Source organism: Astatotilapia calliptera, chromosome 18 (genome assembly GCF_900246225.1).
Source record: "Astatotilapia calliptera chromosome 18, fAstCal1.2, whole genome shotgun sequence".
In the NCBI taxonomy this organism is placed as follows: domain Eukaryota; kingdom Metazoa; phylum Chordata; class Actinopteri; order Cichliformes; family Cichlidae; genus Astatotilapia; species Astatotilapia calliptera.
The window spans coordinates 7,982,468-8,005,759 of NC_039319.1; the positions used below are offsets into that span (position 1 = coordinate 7,982,468).

Consider the following 23,292-nt stretch of genomic DNA (forward strand, 5'->3'; position numbering starts at 1 on the left):
AGAAATTTGAAATGATAGTTAATCCACAGAGACTTCGGACACTGGGCACCTAATTTTTTTTTTCGTTTTCTTTAATCAGCAGAAGATTTTTCAGCTGTCCTGATAGGATCAGTTAGATTTTTCACAAAATAAACTTGCATTAAACTTACAGTTTCTGGAAAAAAAAGGCCTTTCTATGCTTATCTCATTATTTGCAGTGCTTAATATCATCAAAAGATTCAGAGAGGCTGCCTCAAGCAGCACATGCAGTGATTTCCATGATTGATTCTGTCATGAAAATCACTGCGCTCAGGAGCACTTGCAGGCCTTTCACCTTTCAGGTTGAAAAGACTTATTGCACCATCAAACAAAAAATACACAAAAACTACACTGTCCCAACAATATTCCTCCCCCAGAAGCACAGCAACGGGTCTGTTCCCAAACATTTAACAGTAGTTTCCAAAAGAAGTGGGGATGCTACACTGGCCCAAGTGTTCTGAGACATGTTGCTGCCAGGAAATTTAAACTGACATTTTTTCCCCCTCAAAGTTCAAACACTTGATGTTTTTTGTGCTGTGCTGTGAAAAAAATATAGAATCATTGCATTCAGTTCCTATTTATATTCTACTCTGCATCACAGCGTCTTTGGAATTAGGAAAACATTTTATGATAATTTTTTTATTTTAATCTTCAAGTTAGATCAAAAGAAGAGGGCAGAGTCCAGTAGTTCATTACAACCACCAGAAAAAAAATTGTGAAAAAAAAAGTGAAAAAGGAAAAACTGAGTTATGTAAAAATACTTGGAACAGTTGCTATAGTTTCCCCCTTCACTCTTTCCTGATAGCATGATAGAATCTGTATTTTGGAGATATGATGCAATGAAATGAAAGTGTATGCAGCAAGGACACAAATGACTCCACTTCTGAGTTGAGCATTATTGTGATTTAATTCACTATGTCTTATATCACAAAGAAAGTCTTTAAAAATGCAGACTAGAATTTCTGTATATAAACTGTACACAAAAAGCAAGGCACTATACAATCAGATTCTTCAAGCTGCTGTTTCTCTCCTAATGAAACTCTCAGGTGCCCAATAAACCAGGGTCACTTCAGCAGTTTTGAGCAATATGAGTTACCTATGAGGCCTGGCAGCATCCAGACAGTGTGGACAGAAGAAGTGACGACTTTCCTTACAACATCTGACACGACAGGACTCGTTTTTACATAGATACAAAGTCACAGGCGCACCTACACACAGTTTTACGCAAATTAACGTTGCACACAAACATTATATACAGTCGCACACATACACAACCACAGCATGGCACTCTGACAACAAGCGTCCAAGTCTTTTTCTTTGACGAGTCCATAAGCGGTGATTTTAGTGCTATGACACACATAAAAGCCATGTATGCAACAAAGCCAGGTGTCTTTTTTTTTTTAACCTGCTTGTTATACCGCTTGAATTTCATTTTGTTAAGTAACGACAAAGTTGAGAAGTAAAACATCACTATAAGCGAGGCGAGTGCATCTCCAGTCTCATTCTCCTCGTATCAGATCAAAAGCAGGTTCATCTCTCTGCGGCTTCTTCTCGCATCTCCCTCTTGACTGTCCTCTCTTGTACCTCTTCACGTACCAACTCCTATTAAAAACACGATTAAAACAGTCCTTTGGCCTTCTTTAAGTTCACTTGCTTCCACCCTGGCAGACGTTCATATTCCTCTCTCTTCACCTCCAAAGCTTTCTGGGGTCAGAAAAAGAGACAAACGTTTCAGAAGAGAACACAGGCAGTGTGATAGGATCATCACTGAATGCCAAGCACAGCCTCAGAGAGGAGAGATGGCAATTTAACTCTAACTAATAATGGTTCAACATGATCAATATTGTTGTTCGGTGACAAAATTCAGCCTTTGTTTTATACTAACACACCCTGAATGTGTTAAGTTTTGTTAGCAGGTGCATTTGATGAAACACTGACTGTCAAAGCACCAAAAAATATAATTTGATAAAAGTCTAAGACAGGAAACATTTAAATGTCTCTCTTATCATGTTTAGTTTCAGTCTTCTTGTGTAGGTATGCCTTTTTCCTACTTCCTGTTTTACTCTGAAGGTTAGTTTATTCACATGATCATTGATTTTGCTTCCTAATTCTATCCTTTGTGCCTATCTGCCCAACCCTAATTAGATCAAGCTGTTTTAAGCATCCACAGCTTCATGTTTGCATAAAAGCTTCTTCAGATGTCCGATGTGCCCTACGTCGGTCTCTGTGGATGCAAATCCTTTCTCCTTCCTTGTTATTCAGCCTCACATCCCACTTCTTCTTTGCAAACCTCTTCCTTGGAATACTCTTCTCTGTTTCCTGTATCTTTGTTCTCTTTCCTGTGTCCAGATGATAGACCAAAGACCTTTTTGGCTGGCTATCTATCTATCTTCACCTTTGCAATGAAAATTCAGGAGATCAGCGTCTTTAGAAGTGCTCAAATCACCTGATCAATCATGTTTGATTGAGTGAAGCTCCAGCGCCATATCTGCAGGATGTTGTCCTTTGCACTTTGCACTGGATCATTTCATGGATAAACAGATGAGTAGGTGCTTAGTGATTATACATTTTTTGGTACTTTCACAGTGAGATGTTTCAGAGCGCACAATTTTCAGAAAAGTTCAGTTTAATATAAATAGGAAAACAATATTTTCAAATATTTTCTTGTACAATCACATCTGCTAATTCACTGATTCTCTAACATGACGTGATATCTTGTGCCCTGTGGGGAAACAAATCAACTCCATCCAGTGTTGGTGTTTTTTCATGCCTCCATGTTGTGCTCCACAGACAGATAGTGAGTCAGACTGCAGTGCAGATAACAGTGAATCACTAAAGAGCATTTATTTGCACTGAGAGGAAAGGTAGAAGTTGTGTGCGTGCGTGCAAAGAGAAAAGCTGCAGGAGCAGAGAAGTGTGGAAGGAGTGCGGCGTGGTCGGAGAGATAAACTGCAGCTGCGCAGATAAAACCTGTCAATTATCACAAGAGCATAAACACATCATTTCAAAGTCTAAACCCGCTCCCACCAAGGAAAACATCAAGAGATAAGCGACCTCTTAATGTAACTAATTATTATTAATTATAACATTACATAAAATCCATAATTTCCTGATGGTTTTTTTCTATACAATATTAGTAAATAGTGACAAATAATCCTGATGCGATTCTGAGCAATACTGGGTGTTTACAGGTACAGAGAATATATATTTAAGGCTTTTAATACTTTTTACTACTTTATATACAATTTGAGACCAAACATACAATGAAAATATACGTCTATCCAGGCTGAGTTTAAGAACGCCTGCTAGATGTGTTTATTAATATTAAAATAACATGAAAATCTCACGTTTTTTCTAAAATGAAATCTCATTCTCCTCCGTCTGAAGCAAACTAAATGCAGAGTTTAGATTTCTTTCCAGCCACTAGCTTCAACATCGATGACTAACCATCCTTGTCAAGCTATTGACAGGTAATCGTCATCATCATCTTTAGGGTTTTCACTGCTGTAAAAATGGCACCTCACTTGGTCTAAGAATTTTGTATTTTTAAGATGTGCAGGTATGAGTTAAAGGTAGCCTACAGTGGATTTACCATTATGGGCACACCCTGAATGAACATGAAAAGTTTAGCCTATCTATAAATCCCGTCCTACATAAGATCATTTAGGAAAAAGAAAATAATGTAATAATTTTTAAGTCCTGTATGTAGGATATTTAAGGAGTTGTAAACTATGAATGTTTTATGTCATTTATAATAAGAAGGACTTTAGAAGCACATTAGAGTTATAGCTTCAACTCTGAGGTATTAACTGAAGTGTATAAAAGTACACACTTACAGCACATACCAATCAAATCCTGAATTCTCTGACTGATTCAAGTGGTCAGTTGTAACTTTTCATCTTTTCTCCCAGCAGAGATGGAAGCTAATTTTGGATCATGTGTCATTTTGTATTTGTTGTCTCCTGTGTGAAGGAGTTGAAGTGCCAAGTCCTTTGTGATTGCAGCTTTTATAAAGTACTGTCTAACAGCGTAAGGGTGTTTCTGGATGATCTTTTCAGACATAATCGTGCAGCCAAGCACAACCTTTCCTCCTCGACCAGCACCACACTCAAGAGACAGGAGTGATTTTTTTTAAACACAGCGCTGACGTGCTCGAGAGAAGGACGGGTCATCAGTGCGGATGAGTCACACGAGCATCTCTTCTTACCTGAATCCACCTACAAACTGGTCTGTAAAGTGAGAGTTAGATGGTGTTAGATGGATTTTAATGACTGAAGGTTAGTTACTGTGTACAGTTCTGGTTTTCCACCATTTATACTTGTTGATGTACCTGCTACATATCTGCTCAAATCACTGATGTGAATCACTGAGGTTATTTTTGCTTGTGCCAATAAAAAAAAAAAAGAAAGAGAAAATATGCACCAGATAAAATTGGCTGAGATCTATTTCAGAATTGTCTGTTTGTGCATCTTTGCAGCACTTCCAGTGTTGCTGCTGTTTTCTCTTTGCTTTCTGGAAGCTTCATTCTGTAAGTATATCTGCATGTATGCTTCTCAAAATGATGGAAGAGGACAAAGACGAAAAAGAGGCAAAACTGGAGATTAGCAGGTCATTTTGCTGGTGTGGCTCCTTTCAATTGTCTGTCTGTGGCCTCACATTCAGGCTTTTTGCACTGAAAGTCCCCTCTCAGAGGCCTCAGGACTTTACACCTGAACTGTGCACTGCCACTCTCATCCTGGGGACGATCCTCCTGTTTAGCCTCCAGGTTACAGACCGAAACTCAAAACTTGTAAGACAGGACAGATTGACAAAGAAGTTGTCTGCTGTCTATGTAAGTCTGAGGCTGATGGTGAAATTGCAAATGCACACTTGTAAACGGCCAGGGAACTTCCAGGGAACAAACCAAACAGATACAGTTTTTGCTTTTTATAGGTACAGTCAGGCAACATTTTCCTGTTTGCCACAGTGTTAAAATGTCATCAGCTATATTTTCTTTCTCATCAATAAAAGATAACTAAGTGAAAATGTCACTTCAGAAAAAATGCCTCACTGTGTCAAAAAGCTGCTACTATAGATATTACACTTCTACTTTAATTAGGTCACAGGTAAGTCATGTGACTAATTTGATTTCAACTGAGCTGTCATTGTTATCAGATTTAAAAGTTATAAAAAAAAAATCTGGTAAAAGGAAAGAAACATGCTGATTTTTTTGTGTGACTAAAACGCTGCCAACAAAAACTTCAAAGCAAAAGTAAAATAGTTTTTCTTCACTTTACTGACCTCAAAGTCCTGGTCAGACAGGTAGAGCTCCAGGCAGAGTGGGTCAACTCCCTCTGGCAGCGGCCGGGCCTGCAGCTGAGCCAGAGGGAAGGTGTTCTGACAGAGCCGGGCCAACACGTCCTCCACCAGGATGATCTGGTTACACACCTCCGCCTCCTGCAGCCACAACAGAGCATGCACAGGCTCCTTTGTAGTAATTGTGAGAAACCGCTTTGTATCAGTGAGGAAGGAAAAATATAGCATAATCTAAATGTTAATCACATTTTCCACTTTGGATGAGGGCATATAAAAAAGGAGGTGCAGGAAGAAAGGAAGTTTTATTTAATTTTTTATTTCTTTTTATTTGGGACGGAAAAAGATGTTTTAAAAGAAGGATGAAGGGAGTCAGAATAGCTTGTTTCGGACATGAAACTGACCTGAGGGGGTGCAAGGCTGAGTATAAACTAAATATGAATTACTTTGAACATGAATATGGAAAGCTATTGCAGTGACGTCCAAGAGAAAAAGTATAGGATAACAATATGTCTTGCTCACTTTCTCTGTAATCTCAGCCACGTCCTCTCTGTGCTCCCAGCTGGGAAACATGTTGGTGAAGGTGAGCGGCTCCAGGCCAGCGTGGATCAGGTATGACTTCTGAGGCTTCTTCTCATTCCTCTCTGCAGGAGAAAATCAGCACAAGGTTCTCATTAAATCACACATTAACCTTTTCCTAATGTTTTTCTTTTCTGCTTTTAAAGTTTCTGGATGTTTGCCTCACGTTTGCAGTACTGCAGCACAGTCTCCATCGCGCACTTCCTGTCTGCATCCCAGCGGATATGAGCAGAGCCAGTCCTCTCGCTGTCCTGAGGCCACCAGCCCTGCCACAGGTAAACCTCATGGAAGTTATCCACCAGGAACAAAGCTGTGCCAGAGACATAAGATACAGTAAGAAATATGCGGTGTAATCTGCATACTGTATGTTCTGGATTTGTAGTTACGCATCTACATTTTAAAGTGTTCCCCCCCCCAAATGATCCTTTAAGTCTGTGCGAGCATCAGTGTGAGGATAAAAAAGACAATGAGATTTGAAAGTGTGTCTTTCATTTTGCAAAAAATCAGTTCCTAAATAACATCTCTTCATCTTGTTTTTGCAAGGATGTGAGAAAGAGATGATGGGATGAAGCTATTTTTATATCCTCACTCTCTCTGGCACCATCTTGGACAGATACAACTGATCTCATTCTAAAACACTGATGTGTTCTAAAGGTTCAGGTTGTAGAAATGTACATAGGTGTATATTTTACTCAAATGACACAAGATTAAACTAAATGAAAAGAAAAACAACCTTTGAGCTGAGATGATGAATATGAATACTCTTGCACATTAGAGCTCCCACAGTACAGTTTATGCATGTATTTTGTCCACAAATAATTCAACATAATTAAAATAAAACTGTTTTCATAACAGCTCAGCTGCTCATTTTATTCCCCAGCAGTCAATAAAAACATTGGTCTTCATTCACAAAGAGTGTGTTCTCACAAATCTGTTCTTAACTGTGCAGATGAACAAATGACGCACAAACCCTGAATCGTCCAAAAAATGAACAGTAATGAATTGTGGAAATGAAGAAAGAATTACATAAATGCACATACATCAGACAGATATGCTTCACCACTTTTTCTACCTCTAGGAAGGTTCCCTATATCCAATCACTGGATACTTTATTAGGTATACTCAGCTAGTAGTGGGTTAAACAAGACGCTGAAAACATTCAGAGATTTTGGTCCATATTGATAATGACAGCATCACACAGTTGCTATAGATTTTAAATGAGGTGGATGGCATGTCTATCTAAAACACTCCTGTTTCCTCACTCGAAGCTTATGGAGCAAGGATGGATGGAAGCCTTAACTAGAAGAATATAAATCCCCACCCGCCAAACGTTTGTGTTTCAGTCTCACCAGGTTGAGGTGCATTGTACAGATCTTCCTGCAGGAAAGGCAGCGAGCTGACCAGGTCTGGAGCTCTGGACGGGTGGAAAAACTCATTTGCTACAAAATCTCCAGATGTGCTGCTCAGCTGGAAGAGCCGTGGGGTGAAATTGAATTTTCCTGGATCTGACAAACAACAAGATACATCATCCTTCTTCGGATGATGACCAGTGTAGGTGTGGAGAGCTTTAGACTACACCTCATGATTTAATATTTTGTTAAACATTGGAAAAAAAAAAATCAAACCTGTTATTTCTGATTTCATTTATATATTTTTGATAAACAATTGTTGTTATTGTTAATTCCTAAAAAAATAAAAATACTGCAGTTTGTGAAATACTCTAAAATCTTATATTGTAGAGTAAAGAGCATTAGGTCTTTACATTAAAACAGTCATTCCCAAATTCAAGAATCCTGTGACCTCTTTAAAAACCAAAAATTCCCATGAAGTCCACCCAATCTTAAATCTTCAATTGAAAACACAAAAGAAAGTGATGTATTTCTTTGAATGTTTTAATACTAAAAAACAAGAAACACAAGCTGTTGACTATGAACTGCTAATGCTACCCAGTCATATGCATAGTCACACTGAGCTCATGTGTTATGACTAATGTGTAACCCACCTGGCACTGGGACACAAAATTCAATGCATAAGCATAAAATTTAGGTCAGAGTAATATTTGCAATAACACAAACTAACTGTCTTTTATTACCAGTTTTGATTCACTTTTTATATAAACGAATATAAATATGTAACTGTACATACTTGTGAGCAATTTCAAACTGAGTTTCTGTTATTACTGTGGACCACCTGCAATACCGGGCCCACAATTTGGGAATCACTGCCCTAGAGTAAAAATCACATTGAGGCTTGAGTTGGTTATAAATAAAATAAAATTGAACTAAATTGTTATTAAGCCATCATAAGGGCTTTTAAAAAGGTTAAAATTTGACCTACAGATAATATATTCATGCACTTTATTGTGCAATGTACAAGAATGCAAAAGAGCAATTTTACTGTGTGGTAGTATAAGCAAGTATGCTGTATGAATTTTATTGTATGTATTGAATTCATAATGTGAGCTAAACAAGATATTTTTAACTTTACTAGAAATGATATCAGTTATAATTACAGTTACTGCTGCAGCAGTGTGGCAATGGTAGTATAAGTGATGCTAGGAAACAACAATGGTGTTATAACAATGCATTGTTAAGCAAATTTCAGACAAGCTGAGTCTATGGTGTCAACACATAAAAACGCTGTTTCCTGTACCTTGAAGCATGCAGTCATAGGCTTTCCTGTCTTTTCTCCCCAGAGCCTCCCAGAAGCCTGGAGGCTCCACCCCCTCATCACACTCATGGATGGTCACTTTGCTGCTGCTGTGGAGACCTGCTTCCAGAGGACATCTGAAAGCAGCAAAGAGAGAAATGATATTCAATTCTCAGATGAGAGTGTAAAATGAGGAAACACTGTCTTTATAAACACTCACTGCTCCTTTATCTTAAGAGCGGCCGTGTTTCCAACACTGCGGGTGTGCAGCTGCGTTTTGCAGCCGTGCCACAGGTAGATGATGGCCTTGTTGATGTTGAGCAGGATCATGGAGGCTCTAGAGCGAAGGCTGCTGCAGTGACAAGCCACCTCCAGCAGGTGGCCCTCAACCGGCACTTCACCACGCACACAGTAAAGACGCCACTCACCTGATTAGAGCAGGTAAGCGTGAGTGACAGGAAGTTTTTATCCTTAATCCTTAATCAGCAATCCAACATAAATCATATTATAACAACAACAATTTATTTTCTTTATTTAATACCAATATTAAATAATAACAAATAATATAATATAATAACAATATATAAAGGTAAATAGAATAAAAAACGGAAAAGTCCAAATATTTACTCTGAGTGTTCTCCTCCTCCTCCTCCCTTTTGCCTGCATGGACGATCATTCCTCCATTGAAGCACTGCAGGAAACATGCCGGCTCCTTTCCTTGCTGCACCTGCATCTGTAACACACAGTGGTCAAATTACTCTGTTAAAGTCAAGATTACAAATGTATGCACTGTCCATCTTTCTGTACATGTGTACATGTGCGCGTTATAAAGAGAACATTGTACAAAACTTTCATTCTTAGCCATCTTAATGTCGTCGTAATCTCCTGTGATGAACGATTCAATGGAAGCGGGCTAGTGTGTTACTTCAGTAGCATTTCATAACATCAGCCTTCACCGCAGAGCTGATAATATGTTTTTAAACACTGACTGCCTTGTCTCTTGTACCTGTGCCCCTCTCTCCTCATCCAGCTCCACCGTCATCAGTGCTGAGGTCCCCTTCTCGCTGACAGTGGAGTGTCGCCCCTGCCAGAAGAAGTAGCAGCATTTCTCCTTCCCGGGCCCACTGCTCCTTGCCTCTGGGTTCTGCCTGCGACCAACTAGGGCCAAAATACAGAAACAGACAACAAAAGGATCAATAAACCACACTAAAACTACTCTTTTCACTACACAACAAAAAACGTTTACGTCTTTTTGAGTGAGGTGGTGTTGTAATGAATTATCAGAGCTCACCTACCTGTTTGTGTGCCATAAAGCACACAAATGCAAAATGTCAAGTAGATCATTTTTACCATGTCAGAATATGACTAGAGACCAACCTGAGGTGCTGACCATGTACTTCCACTTGACCACATATGCGTCCCCCTCGTGGAACTGGCCTATGCTCTGGCGTGGCAGACGGCTGTAATCAAACTCCAGGATGTGCCAAACGTCCACAGAAACTGTGACGATCTCCTGAGTCCTCATGGAGTCCTCTGATTCCACTCGACCGTGGCCACGCCCGACATTCACCCCATCCAAAATCATGGAAACTGATGACTGCAGGACAGGCAGCATTAGGGTGGCATCGTAAGGCCGGCACTCTCGCCTTGGAGCCTCCTGGGAGAAAGATTGCAGATAGGATTAGAATCAAATGAAATGTTAAGATGTGATAGTGAAAACTGAGCCAACAGGCAAAATAAGGCACTTTGACACACTAATGCTTCATACAGCATCTAACCAAAGGCATATCCGCTCTAATTCCTGGTCCCAGTGTGTAATAAACTGTTCCTGACAAAATGAACTAAGCCTGACTGAGACAGCCCAACAAATAAACAGATGGGGAGATAAAGTCGATATATCAGGCTTCTCTGATGTGGATAATCTGTGGAATAAAGCTATTTATCCTCATACAACAAGAGCCTGATTTGCACCTTCTGCTCAGGTACAAGCTCGCAGCCTTCCTTTGGCGTTGGGGACTTTACTTCAGTCCAATCCACGAACTTCTCCTTGAATAAGATTGTCTCATTGTGCTCTGTCAGCCTGCCGAATATTGCCCAGTCAGGACGGCCCTGGCCCTTCCTGTGGAGAAGAGCGTGGTTAAAAAAAAAAAAAGAGTAAAAGGACGTTAAACTTCATGAAACCAAAAGCCTTTTAAAAACTAAGAAATAAAGTTGATCATTTTAAAACACTATGCATTTTTGGTGTTCGATTGAGGCCAGAAGTAAAAATGTGAAGCAGGCATGTGTATTCTCACCTGGGTATGAGTTTGTTGCAGCCTCCGGGGTCCAGAGGGTTCACGTCACAGCACGTGTAGTCAAACGTCCCGTTCCACAGGTGTTTAGCCAGCTGGAAGGCCACCTTCCTTTGGGCCAGAGTCACCTCTTTACCGTGCCACACATACACCTCACTGCCAAAATCAAACACCAAAACCTGCAGCACAGAAAGCACAACAACCACAGACACCCAGTTAGCACTGCTTCAAACTTAATAAAGCCCTTTTAAGTTACATATGGAGAAAATCATCTATATTATATGCAATAACACATGTAGTGTTGTTATATAAATCCCAGAAATAAGAAGTAAAATACAAAAAACTCAAAAAACAATCACTGCAAACATGTTTTAACCTCTGTGTTCTGTGGTGAGCTATATATAACTCACCACAGTAAATTTTACTAAAGCTTAAAGTTTGCATTTTGAGGAGCACGACTGCTTTGACTGACAGTCACTGAACTGGATTTCTCATATGAATTTGCAGCTTTATTCCCTTTTTTAAGCATTTTAATGGAAAAATCTAACAGATTATATGGTCTGCTGTTTGCTATAGACCAAGAACATCAAACTTATTTTATATCGAGGGCCTTATACAGCCCACTTTGAACTTAACCAGACCAGTGAAACTCTTCTTTCTGTCAATGTAAAAATGTTTAACTACACATTTAATCCCTGAGATCTGTTAATATGAGAAGTGCAATTTCAACAGTATTACTCGATTGTTCTATGTGATAAAGAAATGCTGTCGTATTAAATGTATGTCAACAAAATAAATAAATTAATATGTAAAATTATGGGAAAAGTTCTGGTAGCTTATTGACCAGATTATCCTGTAATTATAATGCAGAAAAATTTGTAAATTCATAGAATGATTTGTTTAACTGTGGACCTAGTCTAAAAAAAAAAACAAAAAGAAGAAGAAATTTTTCTAGTATAAAAAAAACCCCTTTTCTGCAATTTAATTGTTTATTTTTTACATAATTACTCTGGCGCAGTATGAATAGATGTGGTGGAGGTATTTATCAGTAGAATAATATGTTAACTATGCTGAAAATACAATTAAAAGTCTAATAAAATGATTGTCTCCTTCACATTTCCCAAAGTTGCCCAGTGAGCTGGATTAGAGTCTTTGACATTATGTTTGACACTCTTGCAAGAGACAATCCAAGAAGTGTGTGCATCACTTTAGTGACTGAAACTCTTGCCCCTTTGTATGTTACTTAGTGCAAATTTGCAGGTGTCTGTGCAATATACAGTGGATGCATGCAGCTTGCCAACTAAGTGTAAGCTGATAGCTTGACGGTCTCCAAAAATAGTCCTTTCTAGCTCCAGAAAGTTAGCATAGGTTCAGTCCCTGTAAATTCAGGACAGTGAATCTCCAGCTTCTTTTTATTTTGCATCTCATATAAAGTTTGCATCAGAAATTCTTTCTCTGATCCACCACCACCACCTTCTAAACTCCAGAGAGTCCATTCATTATCTTTGACCTTCATCTACAGGTCTGCTTCTTATTTTTTTAGAAGAAACTTTGATTTCTTCCATGTAATATTTCTCTTCTGTAATACAGTGGTTTGCATTCTCGTGTGGCACATGTGACAGAAATGCTGAAAAGTGTCCCATTCACATGCAAACCAAAAATAAAGCTAAACTACACCAGTGATGAAATCCTATTTCCTCTCCGTTCATGAAATCTTTCCAAGTTCAGAAAGCGGAAACGTGAAATTCTGCTGAAAATTTAAAAGCAGCTATCAAAATTATAATGAGGCTTTTATAGATCACCTCCTTGGATGTCAGGAGGGAGCTGCGTGGGACCTTCCCCCACTCATCATCATCAGGAACCAGCTTATCATCCTGCAGTCTGAAAATACAGTTGGTTTCCACGATGGCATTCTCAAACTGCTCGTCCTCCTCTGCTGGACCCGCCGCTACAATTAAACATAGTAACCGAAAATGTTAAGATATTATCAACGCAAGTGTGTGCAGTGGTTCAAACGCACAGACAAAAGCTTATGTCTTACACTGATATGCCATCTGTCCACCGAGGACTGACCAGAACTCCTGAGTATCTGGACTCTGTGGGTTCACCCCTTCTTCGATGGTCTGCACCTGGTTCCCCCTGCAGCCCATGTCCTTATTTGTCTGGATGAACGTGGCCAAATCGTTTGCCTGCATTCACAAAAGAAAAAGAATCATCTTATCAGCTATTAAATATGATAGATTTCAGTTTCATGGGCTAGATTCTGTTTTAATCTGCATGCATAGATGTAAACATGGAGGCCAATGAAGTGTAAGCAGATGACAAAGAGGAAACTTTTTAATCCTGTGTGTGGATGTGGAATCTGAGCCTGGAGCGGTGTGGATGTTACATGAATGGTTTCCCTGAGAGAGTTTTCCAAACTTTTAGGATATGGAGGCTCACTTAACCACTACTGTCAGCATCTCTTAACTTAACAAGGCTCTAGTAGAGAGACACAACGCTCAGCTCGCTCATCTCCCCGAGACAGAGTTGAGTTATCTTGGTGACGACTGGAGTGGTGTAAATTTTGGGTTACTGTTCAAACTAAGGTCAAATTAAGTGAAGAAAATCAGACCTGTATCTAACTTAGTAACACATACAGAAGCTGTGTCAATGATGATAAAAAAAAAAGACTAGACATGTGATTTGCTGTTTAAACTGACAAGAATAAAGTAGATCTGAGTCGCATATAAAGAAAAATAAAGAGTAAATGTAGCCATATCCTCACCATGATGTTGATGTAGACAACAAATAAATTTAGCTTCTTAATTAATCCATTAATACCCCTCAGAAGTAAGAGGTGAAACTTCATAAGAATGTCAAATATTAAAGTCAACAACAAAAAAAGTCATACTAAAGAGATTTGGCCGACTGTTTCTTGGCTCTTCATGCATAAAATCACAATAAAGTGTGTAAAGATCACAGAGAAGGAAAACAAATGTTTATTAAAAACTGTCTAGACAGACGTCCTTTGGGAAAATGGAGAGGCTGAAAACGTGTTTGATGAGGAGCACAGATGGGCATATGTGCCAGTTGGTGTGTGCGCAGAGAATGAAAGTTAAATAATCAATGAATCTTTTTTTTTCAAACACCAGTATGGCTACTGTAGCTCTGACCACACCAGACAGAGTGGTAACACTCACCTTCGCCTTCTCAATAACGTTTGAGAACTCTCCCATCCAAACAAAGCAGTGCTCTGGAGTGACCAACAGGAAACAATCCCCGCTGTTCAGAGACGACGCTCTGGGCTCCACTAGTCTGGTCTGAACATGACGACGACCTGCAAGAAATATGAAGCCACTTTAATTCATTTTCTCCGTAGATTTATCATAGATGTTCTGCTTGAGGCAAAACTTGTGTAGCGCCTTTGAGTATTTTACAAGGACAGATGGAAACGACAATTTGTGTGACCCTTGTTTTCTTATTGGTGGATTATCACAGGAGCAAAAGCCTGACTACACGTTGAGATGACCAAATCAACATATGAAAAACAGACTTATTATTCACAGATAGCTGTTGATGTATCATCATTAAAATGCAGATTACAGCCTTTAAAAAAGATTCTGTTTTGTATACAGCAATTTCCCCTTTTGTTTGTTGCTGTACATACAAAACTCAATATTTTATAATAATAGTATTATTTATTTATTATTCGGGGCATGACCACTTTTGACTTTCTTGAGGCTACCAACCTAGGCGCCTACAGCAAGATGTCTGCTTCACCTCAATCACTTCATGTTTAAATCACTGAACTGAATACTGTGAAACATTAAAATTAGGGGTGTGGTTGCCACAGCAGGTGGTGGTGCTGACACAGCTGAGAGCTATCTGCTAATTTAACCCTCTCAGTGCCTTTTGAAGCCTTATTAATACCATTACATTCAATTGCTGAAATTGCAGAGTTTTCAAGGAAAGTCTAGGATTTATTAGCAGATCCCATGTTTGTGACACGCAGGTACACAGTTTATGGATGCAGTTTATGATGCAACAATATGACTTTCATATAGAACACTAACTGCAGTATGAACCTAAACATTAACAGCCAGTTTCTGAAAACTAAAGGTAGTTTTGGCTGCTCATTTTTCCCCAAGGAGAGGGCTTCCCATATTTGATATGGCACAGCTGTTACACCAGATTCGTCTCTCCCATTTATTCAGATTTGGGATCAGCACAAGGCTGGGTTTGTGTCTCCTCCTGATCTTAAACTAGGTAAAGCAAATGTGTTAACCCCTACCCCACGGTGCCACTAGACCTAGTTTTAGACTAAATGAAGAATGAATGAAGCTCTCATTTAAAAGGTTCTAGTCCAAGATTATGTTTATTTCATGTCTGGGAGCTGGAAATGACACAGCATTAAACAATGGTAGACAGGTTAAGACAAACACACAATATAAGCGAGTTTTCACCTTTGATCTGCATCAGCATGATGTTCTTGTACGGCACAGCGCTGTTGTTAGACATCTGCTCTGAGATGTTGACGCTGCGCAGACTCACATTGCTGAAGTTTTCTTTACTGGCCAGACCTGCCAGAGCAGCCTCGGAGTATTCTGAGGTTTTATTCACTGAAATGAGAAAATACACACTTTATAAAAACAATAAAGGCCTACTGGAATAAAAATTAATAAATAACTAACATAACTGCTTCATTAAACATTAAAGTAATAAAATCCCTGCAGAAAAAAACGTCTGTATAAATGGGTCACGCTAATTTGCAGAGGTTAAAAATCGATGTAGTTTTGTTGGCTCCAAACAACAATAATGTTTCCAATTTTGCTGTTGTTGCTTTTTTTATTACACACCCCTCTGTTATTGTTTAAACAATAACAGAGGGGCTCTATTAAGTCTTCTGTTCTACAAACTCCTAAACACAGAGTAATGTTCTTACTCGTCTTCTCGGATTTCATTCTCTTGCTTTCCAACTGTGCCACGTTAAGTCTCTGCTCTGTGTACTCATGTCGGATGTCTTCTCGAGCTGCCAGCATCTTCAGAGGGTTTTTAGATGACTGAACGTTTCTAGAAGGACGAACTGAGCGCTTGTGCTGCACCATGGCTGAAGTCAGCCTAGTCAGGAAGAAAAAATGAGTATGAGTACAATGGAAAATAATTACCAAGAGGCCGATGATGTATAATTAGAAGCTTTTTTTTCTTACTTGGGAGCCTGGGAGCCAAATATGCTGTCAAAATCCTCGCTGATGTCAATCCTGGTGGGCATGCGTGGAAATTCAGCGACACGCCTGTAAAACTTGGAGAAGATCTCATCATCCAGCTTCATCACTTCCTTCACGGCCTTCTCAGTCACTGTTATAGTGGTTTCCTGCAAACCTGCCACTGAAAAAAAACCAGTTTAAAATAATAAGGATGCAATCTATACAGATTCTTTGAAGGTAACACTGCAGAGTGTTGATATTTTTGGGGGATTGGCACTAAAAATGCTTTTAAAATGAAATATATTCCTAAGCTGAGGTCAAAGTCACTGCGGATGTACTTACCTTTGCTATTCAAGCGCCCCAAGAAGCTTTCCAACTTGTCAAGCTTCTTATCTGACTCCATGTCCGGCCTCGCCTCAATTTCTGGAAGACATAATTCAAGTTTTAAAACAACAGCTGTGATAAGATTGAGGTGCTCTCATTACGTTCGTTTCTATCCCTGTATTTTTCTGGACTGCTTTTACATTATTCACAGTTCAAAATGATCCTTATTTATCATATACTGGGCCTTGGCATAGTCTCTTAGTTCTTCCTCTGTTTTCAAGCTGTTTTAGTGTCTCTCCCTTTAAGCCAACGCTCTTCTGCTATTTGCATACAAAAATTGTGAACAGTACGTAGGTGAGGCTGTTGTGTTCACAGGATTACCTGCTCTCACTGATATTCTGGATAAATAGCAAACCTAGAATAGTCTAAAGTTTCTGTCTCATACTTGTACATAAACTGGCCTACGTATTTGAAACTTTGGCCATATTCAATATGAGGATCCACCAAGTTATTTTAAAGTTATAGTTGACAGAAAATAAAGGAAAACATATCAGGACCCCTTAAAATTTTCTTAAAGTAATTAAATTAAACACACAAGTTCATCCAGCTTTTTTGTGTTTTGTGCCGTTATTACTGTTTTTAAGTTATTAGCTGATATTTTTTTATGAACTTTAGGAATTATTTTTAAATCCATCAGCTTCTGTAAACTGCAAACTAGTTTTTTAAAAGCTCTGACAGCGATTTCTCTGGGGTGACAGTGATGACTTGCAAATCTATCTCACCCTCTTGTGGTTTGTTGACAGCTGGCGTGCTGCTCTTCAGCTTGGTGGAGACAGGCGACAGTATTGGGCTGATAACGGAGGAGGAGGCTGCCAGGCCTGCAGACACATAGACACAAATTTAGAGCAAGCGATGTAACTACTACATGAACCTGCTCACAATCAGGTCTTTGAATTTTTCTTTAATGCCTGTGAAAAAAAGACTCTGCATTTGGCATTTTTGGCATCAGAAGCCAAGTGCATCTCTACATTTCGACAGCCAGTGTCACCAACTAAGTCAATGCAGATTTGTAAATAGCACTAGAGTCCAAATACATCCATTTTTTTGGGTGCATACTGTTGCTTCAAAGTCTTTTTCTATAGCATTTTTAAACACCACCCCAGTCACCCACCTTTCTTGACCATACGTGCAGCCACTGTGTACTGGGTGGAGTCATTAGCTGCTCCTTTGCCCTTTGCCTTCCAAGCATCCTCCCGAGTTGAAATCATCTGCTTCCTCTCCTCAATGGTCATCTGGGCTTCAATTTCCTCCCCCGTCTTCTGCACAGACATGTCAAATTATCAGATTATGAATGATTATTAGGTTAAAGTGTCAAGCCCTGCATGAAAAGCAATCATCTCTACACAATGAAGCTAACTGTTAGTCTTCAATTCAATATATTTCCAGCCATGTAGGACTTGTTTTTAATAAGATTAAAACATAAAACAAATACATGGAAGAACTGCATCACCTCTGTAGCTCCAATTCACTGCTTTGTTCCCAAAGGCGCAATTATTCATGTAGTAACAGTATCAAACCAAGCAGTTATAAAAAGATTGGATGCATTCGAGCATGCTAGGTGCATTGCTATATATAGTCTACTGTATTCCTCAGTGGAAGTGATGGCTGTACACTCGTGTTGGCGTAACCAAATCAATTTCAATAACGCAGAAAGTGCTCAACACATGAGTAGCTGCAGACCAAGCAAGAACGATAAGACTCCAGTACATGCTGCCTGTTTGAGCATGCTAGGCGCATGACCTTACCTGACTATGATGGTCAATATACTGACACTTTTGGCCAAGGGAGATAGGAGGAGAAAAGGTAGAGGAGAAGACAGGCTCCTGAGGATGTAGTAGTGGGTGGAAAATCGAAAGACAGGAAAGGAAACGAGGGAAAAACGATGAACACAGAGGATGACAAACGATGGATGCAAAGGAAAGAAGACCAAAGCCAGAAATCGGGACTGCAGTTTGACTATTAAACAGTAAACATGACGCTAATTTAATTTTACCTTTAAAACATGCCGGTTTTAAATATTCATTATTCATTTAAGAAATGACAAAAGTCTTTCAAAAGAATTAAGGAAGTTTCACTGTCTCTAAATAAAACACTCCAAAATAAAGAATGCACTTACTTTTGTTAAAGGTTGCTGAATACATTTATGTTTACTGTTAGTAACAAGGCAACAAATTGCAAAAGCCGCTTCGCCCAGGAGAAAATTACATTACCTGTGCAATGAAAACGTAAAGCTTAAAGGAACCCCGTCTCTTTCAATCTCGTGGGTCTTAACATGTTGCCTGTTCACACTGTCAAACATGTGCGGTATATTTTTACTGGTTAAAAGTTGAAAATATTTAACACATATTTTGATCTGCAATGTAAACTGGTTGCACTCCATATTAGAAGCATCATAAAATGTTAAAGTGCTGCTTTTGGTTGCAATTTCCAGTAAAAAGGAAACATGTAGAATTAGTTTTCAAAGCCTTCCTGTTGCTAGGAAGAGGAGAAAGACGGAGGAAAGTGCTTGTGCGCAAAGACAAAGCATTTGATGCATTTAGTCAACTAAAAGATCTGCTGATCATAAAACCAAACACTGTGTCTACATTTTTCTCGCACAAGGAGTCTAACTGGCCTCTGATAACGACCAAAAATAGATGCTGTCTTGCTGCTGCTGGATTTGTACTGCAGCACTTTCTTTTGTTTTTCTAAGGTTTTTAATGTGCGTAACAGTGGTTTCTTTATTGTTAAATGTTGTTATACTTGTTTGACAGTTGCCACAAGACACAAATAGAATTTCCAAAAGGGCAACAAACATTAAATACAAATTATTGCTAATGGAATCGATCGAGAAAATCAGAATATATAAAACTGCCGTCTTCTAGATCGGCAAAGAGGAGCTATGCTGCACAAACACAGATATTTCCGTATTCTCTTCGTATCGCCTCTGTGAACATCATCATTGTGATATACAGTTTGACTAACGCCCATTATGTTTTCTTCTTTGCTTTCCTTGTTAAACTATTTTCAGGTTTAAATAAAAAAGGTTGTAAAAAAGGTTGAATATCAAACATGTCCATGTCATAGAAGGAAACAAAAATTGCAACCAAACACTACAATCTTAACAACAATGGTGGCTACGAGTTGCGGGAATTATTTTTAAATTTTACAACAAAATACAAAACTATAAAAGACATTCACAGTGTATTTTATTTCAAACTCAAAAAATATAATAAGCCACATATCTTCATACCATGGTTCGTTAAATATAATATATTGGCATTTAAAGCAGTTTCTTAGCCAACCTGTGGAGATGTGACTTGTGCAAAGTGAACTCGTGATTGCTCATCAAATGCTATAGTATTTCTGAGCATGAGCACTTTACTTAAGAAGTGCTTAATTAAAATATTTAGAGCCCCAATGAGTTTATATAATCTAGTATTAAGACCATGTGTTAAATGTTAAATATTAGATGTTGTTAGAACATCGACAGACCAGCAGATTCAGGAAAAGCAAAAAGCAGCCTCGCACAACATCCAAACAAAACTGTGACAGGAAAACAGAGATCCCACGCCAAGCTAATAACCAACAGGTCTTACCCACAGCTGTTCAGACACAGACAGAGAGGAGTCCTGAACAACCACCCCTTCCTCCTGAGGGGTTAAACACAGGGGAAGTACACGTCAGAGTGAGGGGGGGCTACTGCTATTGTTGCTAATGGGTTTTAGGGGCGAGATCGCCTTAAGGATTAGCATCCAGCGTTTAAGCAGGCGGTCTCAACTCACAGAATACTAATTTTGAGTGTACGAGCTGCAGGAAAGGAGTCCTTTAAAGTGCCCTAGTCCCAAATCCCAAAATTAGAACTTCTTTGAGCTTATAAATGTCTTTCTAGCTGCTGTTTAAGCCAACAGAGATGCATAAATACTTATAAGAGATTCCCAAAATAACTCTTTCTGTCAGATAAGCTTTCAAGTATTACCTCTCGAGGTTTAAGTCAAACTTAGCCTGAAGCTTCCCCGATTGTGTTAAAATTCATTTGTAATAGCCCAGACTGCTAATTCTACAAGCAGAACGAGGCGTATGATTTAGTGTTTGCTGTCTGAGGGCTGGATGCCACGCTGGTCGGACACCACTGCGCTCAAACAACAGATGGGCTAAAGGGAATGAAATGAAAAGGAGCACTTAACTGAAAGAGAGGGGGGGCAGAAGCTGGCATGGTAACGATGAAGGATGGGGAGGGAAATGAGGCACTGGTGTTTACTATGTTTAACAAAAACTGTTAGAGCAAAGGCTCTGTAAAAATATACCTGAAGCTAAATGAAAAGCGGATATAACACTTTTCTGAAACAGGGGATTAAATTTATTCCTATTATTTGGTTTCATTTATATTGGTCATGTCATGACATTTTCTGCAAACATTTAAGACAAATGTTGTTTTAAACCACAATCTGTTGGAACTCAAGCGAGAAACCTGTGCCCACTTTACTTAAATCTCCAGGAAATGTAATCCGTGGAGAATGACCTGCCAGTCATATTTGAGCACACACAGTTTTATTCACAGCGATGTAGAAACCACAAACATTTATGCGAGGAGACAGGTTTTAGTGCAGTTTCTCTACATACAGTGCGCAAGAACCAGCCCAGTGTATCTGGGAAGCACGACAAAACTGCAAGTCAGCCGCACAGTTAGTTAATGGGTCTGACTTAATCAAATAAATTAATAAATATAATCACAAAAGTGTTAACTGCATAAATGATAATTTATTTTAATGCTGGATACTGGAAAGAGAGATTTAATTTTCACTATAATTTTTTTTTTTTAAAGCTACATTTTGTTTGGTACTTTCTTCTTTAGCTTAGGTTTAAATTTGCCAAATCAAATATGACTCACTCTAAATGTGACCACAGTGAGGCTTCACAGTTGTTATACTGTATACACAGTAAAGACTAACCTTCTTCTGGCTGGTCTGATCTGTTTCCCATGGCTGAGCTGGCTGCTCAGTGGATGCCACTTTAACCACTTCCTGTTTCTTATTGATCCTGTTCCTCCAGTCCTCCTCACCACTCTTCTTCAGCAGTGCCACTCTGACATAAGACAAGAGATAATCTTTTAACAGGCAAAAATTAGGCTTTTAATTAATATCCTATACTTATTTTTAAAAAAAATCTGTGTTCTGTCATTGGACAGTGCCTTGTAAAATTCTTAGGGCCAAAGTCCAGAAGCCAATGGGTAACCTCCACGTTTACGATGGCTAAATCCATATATGTGTACAAAATGACAATATAAAAATACATGGAAATAAAAATATTGAGATAATGGTGCTTTTCAAATTTATATATAAATATGTTTTACATATTTGTGCTTTTAGTTCAAATCATAGGAAAGAAATCCTTTCAAGGGAGAAAATCCAGACCAGAGACCTTTTGCTGCAAACACAACTATTACAGTTTTTCTCGATTGCTTAAAAACTATAACCAATCTTGTGAACCCAAATTTCAAATTTTAATGCCACTTTCCAAGAAGCACACCCATTTCCCTGAACTATAAACACGATGCCCCTGCTTTACCACATGAGTCAGATGTGGTGAACTGTAAAACTACACACAAATCCCTACATTTGTCAGTGCTTACACCATGTGGTCACTTAGAAAGCACTAGCAGTCAATTAACTCACATCAGCACAGCTTTAGCTCAAATAGCACATAGTTAACGAAGTGGAAACACTATGAGTCAAAATGTATCACACACCAATCAGAAACTTTAATGGATAAACAAAAGGGCCCAAGTCAGCTCATTCAGGTTTGAAACAATGGATCCAAAGACATGCAAAGGAAGAGGTCCAGGAGCAGTAGGAGAAGGTGGTCTAGGACACCAGGGAGGAGGAGGTGGAGAAGGTGGAGGAACATAATTGGTTATTGGGCTATTGTAAATGTCCCTGGTAAGCGTGGAAGGAATGTCACTATGTGCGCAGCTATCAGCCAACGAGGGATACTCCACCGCCATCTGATTCTAGGACCCTATAACACTATGCTTCTCCTTGCTTTTCTTGATGGTCTGAGACAACATATGTTTCAGCGGGACTGCAGGTAACCAGCACAGCCAGAGCAGCCTCACTACGTTGTTGTTTGGGATAACGTCAGCTTCCATCACGCTGCTATGGTTCATGACTGGTTTACCAATAACCCAAGGTTTTCTAACATCTTTCTGCCTGCATACTCTCCCTTTCTAAACCTGATAGAGGAGGTATTTTCGGCAAGGCAGTGGAAGGTGTACAACACCTTATGTCCTCCTCCAGGCCGTGAAAGACGCCTGCCTAGACATATCAGTAGATGCATGCCAGGGGTGGATCAGGCATGCAAGAGGATTTTACCCCCGCTGCCTAGCTAGGGCCAATATAGCTTGTTATGTCGATGAGATTCTCTGGCCTGACTCAAACCAAAGACAGGATGCTGAGGTGGAATAATGTTTTTGGTGTGTATTGTACTGGATGGTACATGAATAAAAATGTCCCACTGTATGTACATTGGTTGCGTCTTTTGTGTTCATCATGTGAAAAGGTTTTTGAGGGGAAGAACCACAAGCAACATAACTTGCCAGTTTTGGGAATACTGTTTTACATTTATTGCACCAATGTGTACGACTATTTTGTCGTGCATGTGTTTTTGAGGCCGTGTGTGTGATGTCTGTAGTCAAAGTTTGGTTTTTCAGCAAGAGCAAATGGTTTTGAGTATAGAGCTTCATTTTGACCTGACAATACGATGTTTGGGAAATTGGGTGAGAAGTTATGGATTTGTGTTTACTGTTTTGAAAATACAAGGCATAGTTTCAAGAAATGTGTTTAAGCAATCGAGAAAAACTGTAACAAAGGCCTCCAAAGACTGCATGAGGAGCCCTGATAACGAATGGCTGAGGG

General features: G+C 39.2%; 1 protein-coding gene across 12 annotated transcripts in view; it reads right to left on the minus strand.

The window, feature by feature from the left end:
* Positions 1 to 899: 899 nt before the first annotated feature.
* The window catches only part of svilb (supervillin b), a 46,620-nt gene continuing 24,227 nt past the window's right edge, over positions 900 to 23,292 (minus strand). For 9 of the 12 annotated variants that reach the window (XM_026150604.1, XM_026150605.1, XM_026150607.1 and 6 more), the window contains 24 exons: positions 21,331 to 21,463; positions 19,978 to 20,031; positions 18,145 to 18,222; positions 17,511 to 17,658; positions 17,122 to 17,217; positions 16,358 to 16,438; positions 16,019 to 16,196; positions 15,754 to 15,929; positions 15,275 to 15,430; positions 14,012 to 14,148; positions 12,871 to 13,018; positions 12,632 to 12,777; positions 10,833 to 11,008; positions 10,510 to 10,657; positions 9,916 to 10,195; positions 9,545 to 9,696; positions 9,166 to 9,271; positions 8,759 to 8,966; positions 8,542 to 8,675; positions 7,239 to 7,394; positions 6,056 to 6,199; positions 5,833 to 5,954; positions 5,299 to 5,454; positions 900 to 1,722 (listed from right to left, as the gene is read on the minus strand). In XM_026150604.1, the coding sequence (XP_026006389.1) occupies positions 1,636 to 1,722; positions 5,299 to 5,454; positions 5,833 to 5,954; positions 6,056 to 6,199; positions 7,239 to 7,394; positions 8,542 to 8,675; positions 8,759 to 8,966; positions 9,166 to 9,271; positions 9,545 to 9,696; positions 9,916 to 10,195; positions 10,510 to 10,657; positions 10,833 to 11,008; positions 12,632 to 12,777; positions 12,871 to 13,018; positions 14,012 to 14,148; positions 15,275 to 15,430; positions 15,754 to 15,929; positions 16,019 to 16,196; positions 16,358 to 16,438; positions 17,122 to 17,217; positions 17,511 to 17,658; positions 18,145 to 18,222; positions 19,978 to 20,031; positions 21,331 to 21,463 (3,400 nt within the window). In that variant the 3' untranslated portion in view covers positions 900 to 1,635. The remainder of the gene's footprint in view (positions 1,723 to 5,298; positions 5,455 to 5,832; positions 5,955 to 6,055; positions 6,200 to 7,238; positions 7,395 to 8,541; positions 8,676 to 8,758; positions 8,967 to 9,165; positions 9,272 to 9,544; positions 9,697 to 9,915; positions 10,196 to 10,509; positions 10,658 to 10,832; positions 11,009 to 12,631; positions 12,778 to 12,870; positions 13,019 to 14,011; positions 14,149 to 15,274; positions 15,431 to 15,753; positions 15,930 to 16,018; positions 16,197 to 16,357; positions 16,439 to 17,121; positions 17,218 to 17,510; positions 17,659 to 18,144; positions 18,223 to 19,977; positions 20,032 to 21,330; positions 21,464 to 23,292) is intronic. The other 3 variants (XM_026150603.1, XM_026150606.1, XM_026150608.1) reach the window with 3 other exon arrangements.